The 22,430-nt window shown below is 30.1% G+C and overlaps 2 protein-coding genes across 19 annotated transcripts in view; both read right to left on the minus strand.

The window, feature by feature from the left end:
• rg (A kinase anchor protein rugose) overlaps positions 1 to 22,430 on the minus strand; it is a 111,673-nt gene that overhangs the window by 77,096 nt on the left and 12,147 nt on the right. For 16 of the 17 annotated variants that reach the window (XR_011545123.1, XR_011545124.1, XM_070649990.1 and 13 more), the window contains exons 1-2: positions 7,646 to 7,785; positions 4,311 to 4,627 (exon numbers count right to left, since the gene is read on the minus strand). The exons of the other annotated variant lie outside the window; for it this stretch is intronic. Coding sequence is in view for 14 of the 16 variants with exons in the window: in XM_070649990.1 (XP_070506091.1) it covers positions 4,311 to 4,544 (234 nt within the window). In the remaining 2 variants the exon portion in view is untranslated. Of the gene's footprint in view, positions 1 to 4,310; positions 4,628 to 7,645; positions 7,786 to 22,430 lie in introns of those variants that run through there. 17 annotated transcript variants of the gene reach the window in all.
• LOC139098410 (putative uncharacterized protein DDB_G0286901) lies at positions 8,025 to 22,193 on the minus strand. 2 transcript variants are annotated; one of them, XM_070650612.1, is made up of 2 exons: positions 22,086 to 22,193; positions 8,025 to 9,049 (listed from the first exon to the last, which is right to left on the minus strand). In XM_070650612.1, exon 2 carries the CDS (start codon positions 8,957 to 8,959, stop codon positions 8,219 to 8,221), a length of 741 nt encoding a protein of 246 aa, XP_070506713.1. In that variant the 5' UTR covers positions 8,960 to 9,049; positions 22,086 to 22,193; the 3' UTR covers positions 8,025 to 8,218. The 2 variants fall into 2 exon arrangements, with proteins under 2 accessions (XP_070506713.1, XP_070506714.1); XM_070650613.1 differs by having other exon boundaries at positions 8,025 to 9,024; positions 22,106 to 22,137.

The raw sequence follows: 22,430 nt of genomic DNA on the forward strand, positions 1-22,430 counted from the left end.
TGGAATTTACCCACATTTGAGAGAAAAAAAAATGATTGCAGAAAAGAAAAAAAAAAAAATTTATGCTAAAATCTCCACACATAAAAGTGCTTCAATGTCTGCTTTCTTCTCGGTTTATCTCTTTCCCTTAACTTTTTTTTTCATATTTCACCAATTGACCGCAAGCATTTGGTTTTTGGGTATTACAATTTATGTTATATTAGATATTTTATCATGGTTTGTTTTTGTAAATTTCAAAAAATATTGAGCTCTGGAAAATTGTAAAAATGAATGTAAATGTTGATATAAAATTTTATTTCCAGCAGTGCTACAGCATAAAGGAATCTAATTTGAAAAAAAGGGAGAAAAAAGTTCACAGACCGAACAAAATTGTCTAAATAATATTTACATATACACAGAAGCATTTGTCGAATTCTGGTATAAATCATTGGATATGTTGCTTATTTTATGTAGATAGAAATAAACATAAACAAGATCATTCAAATGATTGCAGAAAAGTTTTTTTTTTTTTGCCAAACATGGGAAAACAATTGAGTCAGACTAGGATTTTTGTGAGGAAAAACTTTCAATAATGAAGCTTTTTATAAGATTATGTATTTTTGTGGTGTGTACACTCATTATAGTTTTTCGGATGAGAGATTTATTTCTCGAGAGAATGTTTGAAGGCTTTTAAAGATGTCTGATAGATGGGAGGGTTGTTTTTGAGAGGTTGATGAACTATTATTGTGAGTATTTAGATGAGAAATATGGTTATTTGCATTTATTTCATGCAGAATTTCGATTTTAAGTTGACTCATTTAAGTCATCCAATAATCTACTTAAGATGCTTATTTTCAGAATTAGCCTAAAAAGCACAAATCCGTTAATCGATCAAAAATCCAGCTCTAGGCCGGCATGACTCTGACTTCATCTTGGTATGACCATGCCAGTGTCATGATCCTGCCTGGATGCTGGCATGACCAAGTTCAAGTCAGAGTCTTGTCGGCATTGTACCAGATTATTGATCGAATAACCGACTTGTGCTAGAATGGCAATAAGCAGCATTTAGACTGCAGCTTCAGAAGACTTGTAGAGATTAACAGAAATTCTCATATTAATGACTGCAAACACAATCTTAAAGGACTCCAAATCTTATTCATGTAAAACTTTTGAATATAACGCTAAGTGCCAATAACCATAACTACACCATAACATCAGACGATAAGTTCATGAAGTACATATAGATCAGACTCGATTATTAAAAGTTTATTATCGATGAAGTTGTTGTTATGTTAAGCACAATTAAGCCATTTTATATTGTGTAAAATTGAAAGTTTTATATTTGGGAACGTTTGGAAATTATGTAGAGCTGAAAATTGCCTCCAATTTAGTGTTGATTGCAAGTTAATATTGAGTTGATGTTGTAATGAACCAAAGCTTATGCTTTGTTAGAAAATTGCAAATCCCTCCAAAACGTTACGTAAATTCCGATCATCCGCCTTATAGTAATTGAAACCACAACTGTTGAAATTCTAACCTCAAAATTATTTCAATTTTCTAAAAGTTCTAACCTCAAACATTTACAATAATTAATTCTTATAGTTTTACAACTCAATTAAATTTCAATATTAAATTTCCTATTGAATGAATAACTAATATTAGTTTTAAAATAGAAAAATTCAAGTTGGTAACAAAGTTTCAACAAATTTAATTGAAAAAATACTCTCGAAACAAGTCAGAAAAAGCTAAAAATTCCAAACTTTATTCATACAAAACTGGTACAAAACAGTCAATCAAATTAAGAACAAACCCCACCCCACCCTCAGTATCAATTTTCTAAATTAATCTTCAGTTCACTCATCCATGTAAATCAGATATAATTTCAATACAAAATAAATTACATCAAAAAAAGAATTTTTTTTTCTTTAATTTCATCCCAAATTGAATTGACCATCATCATCATTTTCTTCTTCTGCTTTCGCTCTAAAAATCGAATGAAAAAATATATAAAAAAAGGAAAAGCAGATTGCGAATTGCGATATCGTAATATTATAAATCATTTTATGTGAAGCGAAAAAGGAATTCCTTTTTAAAGACAAATTTTCCTTTAAATTAATTCCATTTCAATGAGAAATCGTTTATCATGATGACATTTTGTCAATAATAATCTGAAAAGAGAGGATTCGTTTCACGTTCTTTAAAGTTTTCTTCTTCATCTTTTTTTTTTTGCTTATTTGAGTGAGTTTTATGGGATTGAAGCCCGAATAGCACGAGTCTGTTGATCGATCTGAAATCCGAGACCAAAGAAGAATTATGCTGGCATGGTACTGGACAGAATTTGCTGCATTGAATCCTGGAAAGTCCGAGTCACGCTAGACTGAAACCGAATTTTTGGTCGATTTACGAATTTGTGCTACTCGGGAAGAAATGTCGGAGGTACTTTGAGATTCTATGAACGTGTTGCTCATAAAAAAAAGAATTTAAAAGAGGCAACTTCATTAATAATTTATTCTAAAATTCTTAAATGCAAAGCAATATGCTATCAAAGTTTATGTTAGGCTCTAGTTCAGGGATGATTAGTGATTCTACCTAATGTTTCTCTAGAGTGGTAAAGACTTCTTAGTTCCGGTCTCGAGATTTATCAAGTCTGTAACGAAGTCCCTCATAGTCTAGACTCCGGTCTCAGTTTCTGTCTGGGTCGAATATGGATTTAAGTAATTTAACGCTAAGTCTGTAAGTAGTGGGCAACGTTCTATTTTTCATCGCACACCTTGGTAGTAAGCCTCGATCAAAACGGTACACGGTTCAAGGTTCAGGGTATTTTGAAAAAAATTGATGGCACAGGTTGCCCACAACTGCATTAAATCGTTATTTTAACCCCTAAAACAATCCTTTTCCCCCATATATTACATTCTTATCTCAATTCCCTCTACTCATCAGAAAGCTTTAAATATATGTACGAGAAATTTTTTTTATCGCCATAGTTCCGCGATAAGAATACAAAGCTCTTTCAAATGAAGCATGCATGTGATCATCAAAAAAGATAAAAAAAGTATTTTTTTTGTGCTTATTTTCCATTCCTCTTATCTCACTCAAATTCGCTGGCTTCACCCCCACATTCACATACATACATGATGATTACGTCTACATCTCATTTTTTCTCTTCTTTTTTTTGATGTAGCAAGCAGTTAAACATATAAATATGGTTGATCTGAAAAGTGTCTTAAAAAATGTTATGTATTAACAAAGAGGCAAAGAGCGTACTCTTAAGCGCAGAGTAAGCTGACAGTAATGCTCACTGGCATGCTCATATAGTATATTTAAGATGAGCAAGCTCTTGATGACCATGCTCTTAACCTGTTTGGGTTTATGGCATTTTTCAAATTTTTGAGACATTTAAATTTTGAAAAATGCTTTAAAATTCAAGTAAATAATCAGACAATACGGTTAAATCATGAGCATAAATTGAAGACTGTATCAAAAAAAACCAATTGATTCTCTTTAAAATCCGCAAAACACAAAACAATCCAAGAGTTTTTAAAGTTTTAAAAATTGATTCAGATCTTTATTTGACTTGTTATGTGTCTAGTCATAAACACGACTAATTTCATCTAGATTTCTATGACGACTAATTACATTAAAACTACTCCGACGACTAATGTCGTCTAGATTCGATAATCGTTTTTAGAATTAGACACTTGACTAGACTAATAAAGGCTGTCCACTGCTACGCAAATATATGGTCTGTTAGCATAAACAAATTCGCAAATATATGACCTGATACAATACACATGACTCAAAATGAAATAAATATTTTGCAGGTATTTATTAAATTTTATAAGATTTTTCTTTTCATTTTCGATTCCTTCAGGATCGTTTTGACGTAAATTTGCTCAACACTCAAATTATAATCGCCATTTTGGAGCAAAACATTCTGATTCACGTTTATATCCAACATCTTCGACTCTTAATCCCGATTCTCTAAAAACAACTTCATCCTCAATTCAAAATTCCCCTTGAAAATAGAAATTGTTTATAAAATTCATTATTTTCCATTAAAATTCCAACTTTGAATTCATTGATTGTTTAAAAAAAATTCAATAAAATTTTTGTTAACCCCCATCCGCTCATGAATAACAATAGAAATCCCAAGATAAGCACAAAATTATCTTGTTCCTTTTATTCACCCACTTCAAGTTGTTCCTTTTTTTGTTTTGTTATACATTTAATTTCTATTATTTGTAAAACATAATTGTTTTTTGGAGCCGTAATCATCGACATAGAATAGATAAGTAAATTTTGTTACCGACTCAAAATACAAAAAAACTTACCGAAAAGGCTTTCAAAAATACTAAACATTGAATAATTCCTTCCATTGTGTCTCCATTTAAGCAAAATGTTCCTTTTAAATGTCGACCTTTTCGATCAAATACAGTCGATAATGATGCTTGTACAATCGCACGACGATGATTTAAAAAATGTGTTGATGTTGCGAGTGTATTTGATGTTGATGAAACTAACGATTTTACTTGTTTATCACATATCAGATTATCGAGCGACTCCATGGTGACTTTTTTTTTGTATTTTATTATTTTTTAATGTTTCTTTTTTGATTTTTATATTTTTTGGCAGCACTTAAATTCGTGTTCTATATTAAAGATTCATGCATAATTTCATGCATTCAACAGACAGGAAGAGAATGAGAGAATTTTTTTTTATGCATTTTTTCATCATCATGATCAAAGATTCTTAATAAATATGAAAGTCACCCTTTGACTATTGACACATATGCAGTTCTTTGTATAATCTAGTCAGCAAGCATCACAAACAAAAAAAAAATGTTTGAATAATTAAATTTTTCATGCAAAGCATGGCGGGGATGATGAAGAGAATTTTTATGACTCATATGATTTAATTAACAAATTTTTTAGCTGACAAAAAGGAATATTTTAAGCTTTAATGTTGGAAATTGTTGCTTATATTGTGAAATAATGTGAATTTGTTGCTGTTAAATACACGGAAGACACACGACTTTGAAAAAGCTAAAAATCTGACCTCAGGCTAGCGTGACTCTTGTCCAAGTCAAATTCGAATAATTTTGGGCTCTGGACAGAATCAAGTCGGCTATAGACAGATTATTTTGCCATTTCTTGCCGTGTGTTTTCCAAGTTTATTGAGCAGAATTCGTTTTTAAGTCATAGTCTTGCCCAAAATCCATCGAAACTTAAGATGAGACTTGAGTTTCGGTCCCGATCCCGACTTTAAGAAAGCACAGAAAATACTGTAATTCTGTCAAACTTTGAAACCTTCATAGCAATTCAATTCAAATAATTCAAAATTCACCATCTTAAAATACTCAATGAAATAAAAATTTCCCACAGCAATTCCGAACGGCAATTAATTTTCATTCAAAACAATTTACCCACATTCATTGTGATGGAAAAAAAGAAAAACTCAAAATACGGCAACAAAATTACATTAAAATAAATAAATTATGATTAAAAGAGATAACATAACATTGAAGAGCATTTAACTTTTACTACATAATTCACACAAGCGAATGAAGAAGTTTCTATAGAATGAAAATCGGCACTTTAAATCATGTTTTTTTGCTACTTTTTTTTTCGCGTGGGGATTGCTCTTCCTTTTTGCCTAGACGACACGAGAAAGCTAAAGAAGACAAGCAAAAAAAATTTAAATATTTTCTCCATAAAAAATGAAATATGTTTGTAACGTCTTCTTATCGGCTTTCCGTTACCGGGAAGAAAATAACCTGAGCATATACAAAAAGATGAAAAAGAAAGTCGTTTGGCGGTGGGGACGGAAATGAAGGAAATTTCTTTATGTTCAGCTATTGTAAGTTATAAACCTACGTTTCATTGTTCTTATATCAATAATAGGCTGGGCAATTTACATTCATAAAAAATATTGTTTAATGCTCTCGAGTCGGAAATAACGATCAAATGGAAATTTTTTTTTTGGAGCTTCTTGTGAAATATTTCAATTAAATTTTGCCTTTTTAAAATTCACAGCTGCGATAAATAGTAAAGTATAAGGAGCTTTTCCTTTAAAATGTATTTTTTTAAAAGCTTTTCAGCTTATTTCCATCGAAATAACAATCACTTTTTAAATTCTAAGCAACTCCAAACATTGTTGCCATAAAGATAAAGCAACAAAATCAAATTAATGTTCAAAATGGAGCAAAAGCCAATTCATAAATCATGAAAAAATGGCAACTTTGTAAATACTCGAAAAATCCCAATGATCAATAAACTCGTAATGCATTTATGGATTACATTTTGTTATTAATTTTAATTGGGTTAATCTGTTTTTGGAATTTGATGCTTTCAAGGACATGCAATAATATTTTTAAATATTGATTTTGTAATCTAAAATTTATGTAATGAGTTAATGGATAAATGGGTGAATTTTAGAAAAGATTTTCAATAGTTTGTGGTGATCATAGAATGCTTTATCTAAATTGATAGTGACTTTGGCTTGTTTCTAGATTTTTGGATAGATTTTGACTATTTTGTTTAAAGAAAAACGCTTGTCTTCTCGACAATCTTTAAGAAATTTAGAAAATCACAATTTATTTTATAAAAATCATTTTATTTTATCAGCAGATGACAGTTTTCTATAGAAATCTATAATGGATAGCAAAAAATAGCGGCAAGCAACAAAATAAAAGAAAAATTTAAGTTTATTCATCTTTAATTGTTTCAAATTTGTGGAACGACTAATCATTAGAAGGATTAGAAGGACTAAGCATTAGAAGGAGAGAAAGGTTCCAAAAAGAGACTAAAAAGCCACTCCGACTCCCGATTTGACTACCAAAACCAACGCCCCAACTCTTCATAAATACACCCCTTCCACTTCTATCACACAACTGATTCAAAACCTATTATTTTATGGATCAACAATTGAAATCCCATATCTATGCCAGAAAAGGATTAAAATTTAAGATAACAATATAATAAAACCATTTGTGGCTCAAATTCTGTACAAAAATACATCTAAATTCTATTCATAAATCTCCATTTGTATACCCAAAAAAGGGAAGAAAAATTCTTGATTTAAAAACAATACAGAAAGTTTTTTTTTCTTCTCAGATCCACAAAATACAATCTTGAACTATTTTACTAGAGATGAGTCGAAATCTCATGAGAATACAGTCAGGTATATCTGAGTAAAATAAAATTTTCTTCCATAATTTGATTCCTATTTTCTCTCGTTTACATAATCTATACCAGCATGTGCTACGTTTTCCAGGTATATACCCGAACAACATAAGGTGATAAGCACAGTTAGGACGTCAGTAAGTCGCAATATCAACTGTAAGATGGGAAGTTGCCTTGATGGCATCGTGACGGGTGATTTTGACCTGTATTTGAAAAAAAATGTTTGGCTTCTAATTTACGTGTCTTATTGACCGTTGCGCAACCTTAGACGTCAACTAACAGAAGCCATGGATCTCAGTTGATCTGTATGGCCAGCGAATTAAATTTCCAAAAGATAATTGGGTTTGAGGGTCAGTCAAACAGAATATCCCTGCCATCCCCTAATTGTGCTGCTCGGTATCATTCAAAGATGCTTATATATCATGGGTAAAAAGGTGAACTTTCATATTTATTTATTTATTTTTTTGCTTTTAAAAGCTTCTTACATTCTTATGTATGTTTTACTCTCTTTTTCTATATGTTTCAACTACTACTTATTGTGAAGTATTCCATAGAATATTTATCACCAAATCGACGTATATAAAATATATTTATATATGTAATTTTTTTAATTTAATTATGTATATATTGTATTTATATAGCAGTAATTTATCATTTATTTATACAAATTCACGTATTTTTTATGTAAATATTGAATAATTTTTTTTTCTCTAAGTTTGCAGTCCGAAGAAGGAAGTAAGTTTTATTCACCAGAACAACGAAAAAAAAAGATGTGTGATTTTTAATCCAACAATACACAGACACTAATGAACTTTCTATGTTTTTTTGTTTTCTTTTTTTACTAAAGTTTTATTTTTGGCACTGTTTTTATATTTATTTAATATCAATTTCACTAATGTCTTGAATACATTAAAAAAAAGAAGTGTAGATTCCACAATATTTTGATTTTTCGGGGCTATCTAAAGATGTTTTGTGTCTTTATGTCATTACTACTCTAATGTCCTTTTTATGTCCACTTTTATTTATATTATTATTATTTTGTATAGTCTCATGATTTTTTATGAGGCAGCTGATATGAAAAATATTTTCTTTTTATTTGTATCCAAATTCACAGATGTATTACAATTAATATCTTCGTTGTTATCTGTTGTTGTCTCAACTAAGTCCGATGATGATACATCAAAGTGCTCACGACAATTTCTATTAATTCGATTATCGTTGTATGATTTTTCGTTATAATTATCATTAAATGATGTTTCGGATATCTCAATATCGCTTTTGAATTTTTGAAATTTATTGTTGCTATTATCGTCGAGATAATTAAATAAAAAAGTTGAATCGTCACGACTTAATGACATTAATGATGTTGATAATGAATATTTGTTTATTGGCTTTCGTAAAATTTGTTGCCTTTTTAATTTTCGATTTAAACTATTACGTAAGATAACACGTGTATCATCATCAAAATCGTCTTCGGTTACAGTACTATAGCAACTGCATGGTCCAGATTTTGTGTTATCTAAATTCTCATCCTCATCATCATTTGATGAACGTATCTTTGGTCGACTTTCAATTGTATCTATTCTATTGTCATCCTCCTTCTCACTACCTGATTGCTCATTATCATTATCGTTCTCGTTATCTTTTGTATCGTTGTTGCCGTTATTATTAAGACTATTTATGTTATGAGCCTGAGATTGATATGGTAATGGATGTTCGTTGTAATGAAAACAACCTTGAAATACACCCAATAACTCATACGCTCCAAAACACAATCCAAGAACAATCAATAATTCCATTATTTTTCATTTATCACATTATCATTTTTACAATTATTCGATTTTTCATCTGCATTGTTCTAGCTCTGTAATAAACACTCGTTCAATTTACTATTTTTATATAAATAATTTTTATGAATTGAGAGAGATTTTTCTTATTGGTAAACAGAAATAAATTACGAATTCTATTATTAAGCATCCCTTACGATACTTGAGCAATAATATCGATAATATCAATTAATCATTTCATTCGATTGCATTTCAATATACACCGTCACTTGCAATTTTTTTTTCTTTCATTTCCAATGAGTAGATTTACCTTTCTTTCATTCAATAATTTTTGTTCTTCATTCTTTCCAAGAGTTTTGTTATTGTGAATATATTTTTATATATTGTTATACATTTTCAATTAATTTGATTTAATTTTTCCCATTATAAATGTGCATTAATATAATTTATAAATAATAATTGGATTGTATTTTTTTTAAAGTCATAATGCTGTAACTAAGGTAGTTATTGTCAATACTATGCGGCTATATATGATAGATCTTATACTTGATATTGAAGAATTTTCAAGTGTTAGCCAGAGATAGAGCTAGCTTGAGGCGATAACTAAGGGGGACCAAAAACCACAATTGATCTACAAGGTTCGATCTTAAAGATGCATCAATGTCAAGGCCTTTTTGGCAATTCAACTCAGAACAACGATTTGAATTCACATTTACGATCATAAACCAGCGGAAAAACCATGGAAAATTGGAAAAAATTCTTGTTTCTAGATATTTGCTTTACATCACACCATAGCAGACAAAGAGCATGTTCTCAAAGACAGAATAAGGCAAAAGAATCATCTCAAGAGCAGAGTAACCTGCAAGCATGCTCTAAAGGGCAGAATAAGCTAAGAACATCCTCGCAAGCATACTTAACTATTAAAATTAAGTAGAGCATCCTCTCAAGCTCTTTGTCGGGTATGTACCCGTATGTAGACAACCTTTAATGTCACAACAGTGTCTCATTCTACACTGTCCACTCTACAACTTATTATACCTTCAATAAAGCTTCTTAAAAGTAATTAAACATTTTTCAGTCATCCCAAGTCTGACAACTGACTAGAATCATTATTTACAGCACGAGAGATAAAATCTACTAATTCCATAAGACAAATAAATACACTCAGTCGAAACTTTAGCTTAGAAAAAAAGTCTCTCTAATCCTCACAGCTTATCGTTGAAAATAAATTTACTGTACAATGAGAATTTATGTGATAAACTTTGAAACCTTTAAGTCAGCACACAAAATAGAAGTAATTGAGTTCTTCATTTTATGCTGTAGGGGACAATTTCCATGGTGAATGCAACCAAATGTAATGCCTGTTCTGTAATGATTTTTATTTTTTTATTTTAGTTTGAAATAGCTGTGCATTTGCAAGATATTTTCTCAGAAATTCTATAAATAAATGCTCCCGTTGATGCCTGGGGAGTATAAAGTCATCCAACTAGAACTATAGTGCACATTAGAGATAATTAATTTCTAGAATTCTGTCGTCGTACATCACATAAACCTAAATGCATTTACTATATGAAAAGCTGTAGATTTACACACAAAATTTCAGTGAATTTAATTTCAAAATTTCAAAACATGTGTTGAACAAAATAGAGAGAAAAATTTTACAATGAAAGCTCGCGGAAAAAAGGCTCAATTAGTGACGTACAAAATTGATTTTCATCAAATTATTTCATTGAATGGTTCCAAATTTGAGAATTATTAACATAAAAAAATCAGGTCAGTATGAGGTTAATTGTTGTATTTTGTGGAAGCCTTTTCAAGAGAATTAGATGAAAATTGTTTATTGAATTTTGTTTCATTCAAATTTCATTGGAAAATAAATTGTAAATTGCTGAACAAATAACTGACATAATAATGTTGCAGACACTAGCGACACAAGTGAAGAAGAGTCCGTCATGGAGCTTTCAAGGCTCCGTTCGACTATATTAGCACTCAATTGTAGTCAGCTCCGTTTGGAGCAATATGAACTCTATTTGACAGCAATATAGACGTCAAACCGATACAACCTCCATTTGGTGTTAATACAAGAGCATTAGCGGAGCCTTAACTGCTTTGTCGAAGCTTCTGCATTTGTGTCGCTCTGAAGAGAACAAGCAACACAATATACAGCATCATGTTACAACATTCCCGAATTTTACATCTGCAACAACCATCATCAATCAACTTGACGATCAAAACTTTTAGCATTTATATTTGAAAATTTAATTCCATTTCCATGCTCAACAATTCTCATTTAAAATGGTAAAAAAAAAAAGTTTCATTAAAAATTTCCGTCTCGATAAATCAACAAATTTGCAAATGTAAATTAAAGAGCAACAAAAAAAAACTTTTTTTTTACTACTTTTTAATTAAAACTCGTCCTCAATTCCTCTAATCCAACATTTCAGACATTCAATTACCTCGATTTATTCGCTTTGACACATAAAATGAATAGGAATAGAACAAAGAACAAAAAGCACCAAATACGAATAGGTCGCATAGCTATTCAAGCGAACGAGTAATTTGGAAAATGAGGGTAGGAAGGAATTCCCCTTTAATCAGTTTCATAAAATGAGCAACAACAAAAAATGTACAGAATAAAATGAGAATCCTGTCTGAGCTGTTTAAATTATCTGAAAATATCACATTTTTCATTGCACGGTTGACTGGACATTAATCTATTTATATACATATAAATGTATATGTATACAGACCGGCATGAAAAGCTTTCTTTTTGTCATTCGTTAAACGATAAATGTCTAAAATTGAAAGCATTTCATCCAGATTTGGTATCTCATTTTCGGAAAATTGAAGGAATTAAGGGATAAAAGAGGATGTAAGGATGCTAAGGAGTTTGAGATAACTTCTTCATCCCCTGGACTGAACAGGTGTGCTTAAAATACAAGTTCAAACATGAGATCCCTAATTAAAATCTAAAAATCTACTCATTCCCCATAAAAATCCACAAATTCCATCTCTGAAAAGGATCAACTTTAAATATTAAAAATCTAGCAATGAGATTAGATTCAAAATCAACATTATCATCCCTTTTTTATTTCATTGTTTTAATTTTCCCATGAGAATTTTTATTTTTTCCTTCACTTCCTTTTGCCATTTGTTCCCTTTTTTCTGTTCATTTCAATTTAATTAATGCAAAGCTTACAAAGCCACTTATTTATAGTTTCACATTCAAGCAGAGCTTTTTTTTAATATTTTATGGTTTTTCCTTCCATATATTTTATTATGCTCATGCTTATGCAGACAATGACAATCTACATCTATTTGGGGGAAGCTTAATTCCGAAAATAATAAAAATTGATTTTTTTATATGTTACATCTTAGTGCTGATTTTAATGTGGTTTTGTTGGGTTCGAAATAAATTGTCATGTCTTGGAATATTTATTGGTAATAATGTGACGACTTTGGAGCTAGTTAAGATGATTGGGTTGGGGGATTTGAGATGGAATGTCGCTGAGGATCGTGAAATTTTATGATCCTTCGAATGCTGTAAGATTTTGGGCTATTCTGAGTTATTAATTCAGAATTTTCGGTAATGGAGTTAAATTGGAATTTCTTAAAGACTAAAAATCTAGATTACTCCAATTTAAGACTTAGTTCAAGCAAAATAACTCGAATAGTAAAAGTTGATTAATCGATCAATCGGGTTTAAATCGAATCCGACACCAAGTCAGAGTCACGTTGGCCTGAAACTGGTTTTTTGATCCATTAACCGATTTGTGATATACGATTAGGTCATATTTAAAACAGAATTGAATAAATCATCCTGCAAAATGTCCACTGACTCATCAAATCATTAACCACTAGAAACCAATCCAATTCAAATGTATCTTTTCATCAAAATCTCATTCCACCTGTATAACTACATCCATATTTTGTATGTATTATTTTACCATTTGTATTGAACATGCTCTAATTTTTTTGATAAATTTTCCATGCAAAATAAAACCAATAAATGGTATAATTTAGAAATCATTAGGCTCAATATCCATCATATATGATCCATTAAATATATAGTTTATATCGATATCTAGGTTATAATAAATTATCAATCTATACATATGTCAATTTTAATATGAAAAAGAGAGTTTATATTTTTTAATGATTGATATACTATTAATAAATCGAAAATGAATTCGAAAATTCATTCAAAATAAAATTTTTACGTATGTGTAGATTTATAGATCGTTTAACACAAATTCCATTGTTCAATTCACATGTTATGCTCCGTCATCTCACACATATTGAATGATTTAGTACTCATTGTTCTGTATGTGATAATTATTTGCGCATAAAATGTGCAAAGAAATGTGAATTATGTGGTTTTTTTATGAATGAAGTTTTTATGTCAGTTTATGTGAGTGAACTTTTTGGCATTGTTTTATAAAAAAAAAAAAAATCTTTTTAAAATAAAGGAAAACAGAACATTGTGCAGGATTTAAAGGTTTTTTTTTACTCTCTTCTTTTGTTATATTTACAATTTACAATGTGCTTGAAGGACTTGAATGAAAAATGCAAACAAAATAACAATCATCAGCATTTTTTGCCTTTCATTCTTTGCTGTTTTTTTCCCATCTATCATCTTTTATCCCCCACACAGATAATAGTTATGAATGTGAGAGAAAAGAAAAATAGAGGGTTGGTATGTCAGGTTATATACAGTGTATTGTTGTGTTTAAGTCATTCGACAAGGCTTTCAGCAATAGGAAAAAAGAAAGGAGATATAAATGTACACAATGACATTCATACAGTACGATTGCTAAAAGCTTTTTTTTTCTCTTTCTCGCTCTTCCATCATTTTCATATGTATGAGGCGAGTTTATATAATTTTTTGGAAGAATTGTTAGATTTTCGAACTGTTTTGTGGATGATTGATGAGGAAAGGGTGTACATTTTGTAGATAGATCCGAGAAACACAAGGGAAGTCGCTGTGTTGACGAAAAATTGATGTAGAACTGCTATAACTACACTGTGACCTGTTTCAGGTCTATGTTGATAGTAAAGATAAAGATTTTCATAGTTCCGCAAGGCACACGAAATAAAAATGATCGAAAATCTGACTCTAAACCAACGTGACTCTAGTTTAAAGTCAAATTTGATGAAATTAGTCTTATAAAAGGATAAAGTCGGTCTTTGGTTGGATTATTGGCAATTTACAACCCGAAAAGCATTCGGGAAGGCCCGGCTCGGTAGAAGAAGACCTAATGTCATTTAAAATTCATAATTGGCAAGTTAAAACCCGCTTTAGATGACATTTCAAGGAAGTCATAGACCCAAATGTGGGATGAAACCTAAATCTCTCCAAAAGAGTACAAAATTCTGAATATTTAGTATTAAATCGTCTAAAACCTGAACACATAACGAAATTTCATTTAAAACCACCCATCAAGCATCCCAACAAACATAAACTTCCCGTAAAAAAGAAAAGATTTACCCAAATGCATAACAACCCCATATTTCTAGTATGAATAATATTCTCCAAGTACAAAAAAAAAATTCAAAGAAGCATTCACGGATGTGGAATAACAACAATGGTAAAATAACAATGAAAAGGGTTAGACATGATTTCTCTGTATGGCTTAAAAACATGAATAAAAAGGAATGAACAGTGGAGAGAAGTACGAATAAAGATTTAAGTTTTTTTTTTCTCATCATTTGAATGAAAATTTTTGCGTTCGCAATTTTCCTCTTCATGTTTCCCTTCTATTTGTGGATATAAATGAAAATGTGTGGAATGAAAAAAATGTGCAATGACTGCCAATGAAGTATCAACTTGTGTCGCGGTTAAAATGAGTAAGAAAATGACGAGAAAAAAAAATTCAATTAACTTTTCAGTTTACTTTTTTTTGGGGAGTTATTTTTCTCAATAACGGACGTGTTGCTAAGATACGTGAATGGAACATCAGTAATTTTACAGTACAGTCAAATGTAAAAATGTACAAAACTCATGTCTGTCAACTTGTTTAATGCAGACGTTTTACAGAAAAGTTTCACATTTACTGACTAAATTTAATTAATTAATGGTCAACTTTTTTTCAAACTTTTATGTACTATAGAGAGTTTTGATAAGTAACTTTATCATGTTGTCAATTTTTCATCGTTAAGTTTGACTTGAATTGGACAAAATTTTTAATTAATTACACATTGATTGAACTATTTATGAAGTGATTTTAATTATTATTATGTTTTGCTGGATAATGAAAGGATTATTGAATAATGTTAAGAAAAATCTTGTAAATAATAGTTCAATATGTGAGAATTAAAGGAAAATGTTGAATTTTTTCGCATTCCCTAGCAGACAAGCGCAGAATAAGCTGAGAGCATACCCAATCGGCACAAATTATTCATGCCACCCAAATGACTGCCATTTGGCGTCTAAGTTTCAATTTTCATGTTAACTGGCATTGTGGCCGTCATTTGACTGTCATGAAAAGCTTGTCCCAATCTGAATACTCTCGAGATCATGTTCCTTATCTGTTTGAGGCTACGTAATAACTGAACAGCCCCGTTTATCCCTTTTGTTCCGCTCCATTATCAACAACACAATAGTTACATTCATCATTCTGTTATTTGATTCTAAAATTCTGACATAACATATGTAATACATAAATTTGATTCATTTGTAATTTAAAGGAACATTTTTGAGCATAACAAAATCGTTTTACATTCAAAAAGAGCACTTGTAAATAACAATTATTTTAAATTACTTTATTTACATCTAAAATAGAATTGACAAAAAAGGTAGAATGTGTCTATAAATTATGGATAATCAATCATCTGTTGTTCATTTAATTTTCCCCAAAATTACATCAACCAAATAATCATCTGATAAAATTCTATCGGTAATTTGTCAAATAATTTTAATTGCAGCTACCCTTTTGTAACTCCAATTATCACGCCATAATCATCACATGATAATAAAATGAGATAATCATCAAAATCTATTATGAGGTCATGACAAACAACTGCAAATTCACAGTATTTATCACCATAATTAAATTTATTCTATCCATATCAAATTGAATTTGTACAAAAAAGAGCTTTTTTTCATTTTAATTAATTAAGCATTCGGATAGACGCGAATAATTTTTCCAGCTTTTTTGTAACTAAAACCGACATAAAAATCAGATGAGCTTAATTAATAGTCAGCACGGGGCTTTAATTAGCTTAGAACTTTTTTTCAGTGCGACAAATCATTTCCATTTAAATTGAATTTTTTTGCATGGATGGGAAAATGAACAATAATTTTTTGCAGATTTTTGATGGAATTTTCATTTTAATTTAATAAAAAAATATTCTGCAAATTTTAAAATAACTTTGCATTGAGAAAATGCTGAAAAATTTGATTTTTTATAGATTCTTGCTGTCTGAAAAGTTTTTTGATATTTTCGTAAGAATATTTCTATCATTTTGACTTTACTTGATATAAGTTAAAGAAATTTTAACAAAATTTACATAATTCATAAAATATTTATTTTAAGGAACGCTAATGTTGCATAAAAATTTTCTTTTCTTGAGCATTTTTGTTGAAAATAAAATTGAAAAATTTTATTAAAATGAGAGCTTTCCTGGGTGACACAAAAATTGTATTTGAAAGAATCCGCGAGAAATCCATACAGAATCCCCATGAATTCTGAATTCTGTGTTCTCTAGCGACAAAAAGTAGGTCAAGAAATCCATACAAAATACATACAAACTCCATCTGACTTCCAAACAGCTGTCAAATGAAGCCTAGTGTCGTCTGAGCTTTCAATGATATTTTTTACATTTTTATACTTCATTATGTTGATGTAAAAAAATCAAGAACACAACGAGCACAAGCAAAATGCTTCCATTCACTTGCCATTCTTATTCCTTAACGATTAGGACAAAGAAAAAAAAATAATAAAAGCAGCTTATTTTTTATCTCAAGGAGTATCAACGATAAAGAAGTTTCGTGTACTTGAAACAAAAAGAAAAGCAAAAACATTCTTTTTTTGTCAATTCCTTTTCTTTTTCTACATCATTGTGTGTATTCCCTACAGGCAATAAAGATGTATGCTTTGGATAATAAAATATGAAAGGGAATGACTTTGGTTGACAATTTTTGATGAACAAGCACGTAATCTATGACAATTAATTTATTTTTTGGACAATAAAATGCATTATCAGCACTAATGTCAAAAAAGATTATTAGCATTAATAACTTCAAAAAAATTATCTCATTCATCATGGTTTTGCTACAGTAAAAAAGCAGGCAATAAGCATTCAGCAGTGTAGAAAAGTAGGACATTTTTAAAAAAAAATGTGTGGGAAGTAATTTCAAGGAAAACAGCTGTTTCTGTTGAGAACTGCTTTGATCTAATAAGTTTATTTAAGCAAGCTCTGAGAAGTTTTTTAAAGGAACGAATACATTTTAGTTGCTAAGGCTGTCAGAGCCTTTTGGGGATGTTATCTTTTGAAGGACATGCTTCGGTATTAAGACAGATCTTAAAAGTTTTTATAAAGTTATGGACATTTGGCAAAGAAGTGTTGTTTTAGCAGAATAACATGAAAGTCTTAAAAACGCCCGAGTTGGGACCTGACTTCATGTCCTACAGTTTCTGGTTGCATGATTCAAACACTGAGCTATCGGACGTTATTTGAGTACATGGCAAAGTGCCTTCGGCAGCTGTTGATAGTTGTGTAATCTATCTGAATGGTCAATTTCTACTTATTTTGAAGGCATGGGTTTTTTCTTTTTGATCCAAGCCTGTGCTTAGAACAACTTTTTAAAAGACTTTTTCTCTGATGTGCGCTCAAGGTCAGGTTCATATACTTTTTTATGTTTTTATATAAAAATACGGTGTAATATAGTGAAACAGCTGTTTTCAGCTTCAATTCAGTGACATAAAAAATCAACTCCAATCCAAAAAAAAACAAATATCAAAAAAAATAAAATGCACGTGACGATATTGAAATGCAATCGATGTATAATGCGAAACTATGTGAATATAAAAAAAAAAGATTCTAATACATAAAAATCATTTTCTCAATCTTTATGCAATGAATGATGTTGCAAATATTGAAAAAAAAAAATATCAATTTAAAATGTCTTATGCATCTTGTATGCAAAAAAATTCCTTTTTATGTTCTATTATGAAGGGATTTTCTCTCTCAAAACTATCGTTTACATTTTTTTTTTTGTTACATTTCCAATCATATCTTGCTACATTTTTTTTTATTATTATTATATAAATTTCTATGTCAAGCACAGAGCAATTGCATTTTTTTCTCTAACGTATGCAAATTTTTTCTGTATTTTCCATTTCGCCCTATTTCATCTCCTTTCCTTCTACATTCGACTACAAAAAATCGCTTATGAGATTGATATCATATCATATTCACTGAAGGGATCGTACGTCATGACAGCAAATATTTTTATGCTGGGGGTTGACACATGATGTAGGGACAATATTGCAGAGTTCGAAGTTGAGTTTGAATTTGTATGAAGATTAGACTTGAGTCTACTAGATTGCGTTTTAAATTCGATTTGACTTCGATCGCTTAACCAGAAAACCATACGGCGCAGAAATGGACAGAAAACTGGTCACAGGTCGACCTAACATTGGCCTGAGACCAACTTAGCTATAGCCTTAGGCTGAATTTAATCGAATTTAGCCTATAGCCAAATTCATGATAGTCTGGGGCCATTTGGGACATTTCTACTACGTGTGTCTTCCAGGTAGCTTATTGCATTGCAAATTATTGAAAAAGAGGAAGTTAGAGTCTCATATGTTGTACACTCATCATTTATAAACAACTCCCATCCAAGAAATTGCAACGAACGTTATCAACAGCAGTAGCAGAAGCAGCAAAATCGTAATGGAAAAAAAAGTTTATATATGAAGAAAAAAAAGGGAGAAGAAAAATATTTGTTATGGTATTTCAAGTTTATTTAACAACTGCATAGTCCTGCACAATTTTTTTTCCTCTTCTCTCATCTCGTTTCATTCAATTCTGAGTGCATATATTCCACCACAGAATATAAATGTATATATGCATGAATTGTTGAACACAGAAAATATAGAAAAAAATATAGTCTGAAAGTTACATTATTTATCTATTGCATTACACTATTTCGCATATGAAAATTCATTCAAATGTGAAAAACAGCATCTCTCTCACTCACACATTTATGAGCTTGTTGGGTGTATTTTGACTCACATTTGGGAAAAATAAATGAACTTTTTTAGAGAATTACTCATCGGAATGGTTTTTCGATTATAAAGTCCTTGAATGTTGTGTAGATTGATGAATTATGATGATGAAAATTAACTTGGATGAGCGAATATTTTTTTTGGCTCAAAAAATGCTATGATGAATTTATGATTATTGAATTTGTGGAAATTGCATTATTTGAAATTAATTGTTTTTGGTATTTATAAAATATTTTATTAAATATTGGAGATATGGCAATTGAGATTGTTCAATATGTTGAAATTAAATTGGGCTTTTTGTGGTGGAAATGGATATGCCGGATAGTCGTATTGTTGGCTTTATAAATCAGCAGAGTTCGAAGGCGACTATGAGATTGTATGGAAAAGTCGACTCAAATCGATTCGACTCCTAGTTCGGAAAAAAACTAATTTTCTAACATAAAGGCTAATCGGTCTATCTTTGAGCTAATATAGCATAAGCTCAGAATCCTCATCCCTACACTAACAAGTCAAATTTCAAACTTCTCTTTACAACAACATCCCAAAATTGACTTCATAAGCTTGAGCTAGGTTTGAGTAATTAGCAAAAAATTATAACATTTCCAAGAAAATCTTTTAACCAAAAAACCCACAAAAGCTCTCAAATCCAAAGCTTACATTTCCTCTCTACAAAAAAAGTAGCACAAAAAAAAGTAAATCTTCACTATTTAGTGATGATAAAATGTGATACACACAGAAAATAAATAAATAACTTTGTATATAGAACAGTCGGATTACGTAATAAAGCATCTATATACACAAACAGACACACACACTCGACGAGTAGGATATATAAATAAAAAAAGGAGATTTACAATTTTTGTCTGTAATCCCTTCGCACATTTTACCATTTTTGTGTGTGTATATCCGTTCCTATCTCAACAATTTTGTATTTTTTTTTCTCTCCCTTTTTGACGTAAAAGCCACGAGCATCGAGAGAGGAAGCAGCAAAAAAATAAATTATATATTTCATCATCATATCTGGCATAAGAGTCTGTCTATACAACATTCAAATGTATCCTACAACCTAATTCATATTATTAAGGCTTAAAAGTAAGGCACGATAATCACAAAGCGAGAGGAAATAATCACAAAGCTCTTATTTTTTTCCCTTTTTTTTTGTTTTTCACATTCTTTTCTGCACAAATCAGCAATATGTTTCATCACAAGGCAACCGGAGAATGTGTGTGAGACAGTAGAAGAAAAGAGATGAGAAAAGAAAAAAAAAAACGGAAGAACAAGAAAGAATAAAAAAAAAAAAAGAATGGGAATCTCATTACGAAAGAAAAATATGTTTTGTAAAGCTCCTGGTAAAGCTTTTACCGAAAATGAAATTATTTATTCTTTCTCTTCCTTTATATTGAGCATGCCATTGAGTATAGTTAGTTATAGAATATGGCTTGAGTCTATTATAATTACTATTATATTCTTTAGAGAATATCTTGTAGTCACTTTGGATTATACACATTTCCTTTTGCTGTTGATACGTATTGCTTCAAGGTAAAAAATGTTTGTTGGTTGAACAAATAGAACTGGTCTCAAAAGAATTGAACATTCCATTCATTTACAGTGTGAAATAAAATTATTATGTGATAGGGATGGAATATAATCAAATGATTCTCATTTATAGTTAGATTAATTTAGCTGTTTGTGATTTTGTTGGAGAATTTATTAAGAAGAAGTTTTGATTTGTTTTAGTGACACATTTAATTCTGGATATGTAGAGGCAGAGAAATCTGACTATGCCTTTGTTCAATTTATATGGTTATAGAAAAACAGCTTTAAATTCACTCTCACTAAAAGCAAATTGAGGCATATTTAAGTTGAAATTCGTTTAACTTGGAACATTTCTTGTAATGAAAAACAAGGAATCTTTCATAAATTTTCCGAAAAAAATGGAATCAATTGAGTTATTTGAAGAACTAAGCCGATAGTTAATCTCCATTTCAAAAATCACAAACATTATTTATTTTTGAAAAATTCAGATTTTTTTAAAATTTATTTAAATCTCTTTAAATTAAATTCAAATAAAGAAATTATAAACTGTCGCACAGAGCTCAAAGTCGACTTGAACTTTGTATGAAAAATTCGACTTAATATGAAATTCGAGTCGAGACATCTAGTCACAAAACTCCCAATCCTCAATAATATGAATTTCAAACAATCAAATCTTATCCACATTTATTTGCCTTAAAGTTCAACATAAATTCCTCTTAACAAAACATCCAACATATTATCACTGAATATATCCCAACTCCCATCGAAGGCCAAAATACAGATTCACAACATAGCTCAAACTCGGGTATTGTTTCCTTAAGTCTATTATGAAAATTTACATTAATTCAATTTATTCGTTACACGTCAATTAAAATTCATAAGTCTCGAAAATAATCAAGAAGGCCATGAAAGAAAATATGATTAAATTTTCGTAGCTATGCGAAGAGTTTTTCCGACATAATTTTATACTGTAGAATCACAACAAAAGCTTATTCAGGCTTTTTTGTTTAATGATTTAATGGAGATGCAGTTGTTGAAGGTTTGTTCTGATGAGAGAATAGGGCTTTTGTGGATGAAATTTGAATGAATTTATTGTTTTTTTTTTATCGTTTAATAAATGCAGTGGTGTTAAAAATATTGAAGAATTTTCACCATATCCACAAATAATGATAAAAATTCTGATGAGTTCTGCTTCAAAAACCCCCCCAAAAATCTATATTTTCAATATTTTTTCAACACTCGTAAGCTTTCCGTAGTCGAATTTAAAGAGAAAAAAAAGGAGATGACACAGAAATTTAACAAGAGAGAATATACGAAAATGTAGCAAGATGGAAACAACAAAAATGAAATATATTTTCACTAATCACTACCAGCATTCCTGCCTTCTTACACTGTTTACATTAATTTTCTTATCCTTTTTTTTGAAATTATTTTCTTTTTTCACTTAATTATTTTTTCTTTTAAATTTTCACACAAATACACAAATAGGACAAATTTGATTATATTTTTTTTTATCATAAATTATTCATTTAATTTTTGCGTTGTAATCCTTGAACTTTCGTATGCATCTGCACACATTAACACTTGATTATTTTCCGATATTATGCCTCTCATTTATCGAACATAAGTTTAGTAAAAACTTATTTTTTTACCGACATAAAAATAAAATCCGTGTTTATTTATTTTTTATTTTTCGTCTTCTTCCGAACTTTTTT

This window comes from Chironomus tepperi, unplaced genomic scaffold (genome assembly GCF_022539635.2).
Source record: "Chironomus tepperi strain 1889 unplaced genomic scaffold, CSIRO-AGI_Ctep_v1 contig_445, whole genome shotgun sequence".
Classification (NCBI taxonomy): Eukaryota; Metazoa; Arthropoda; class Insecta; order Diptera; family Chironomidae; genus Chironomus; species Chironomus tepperi.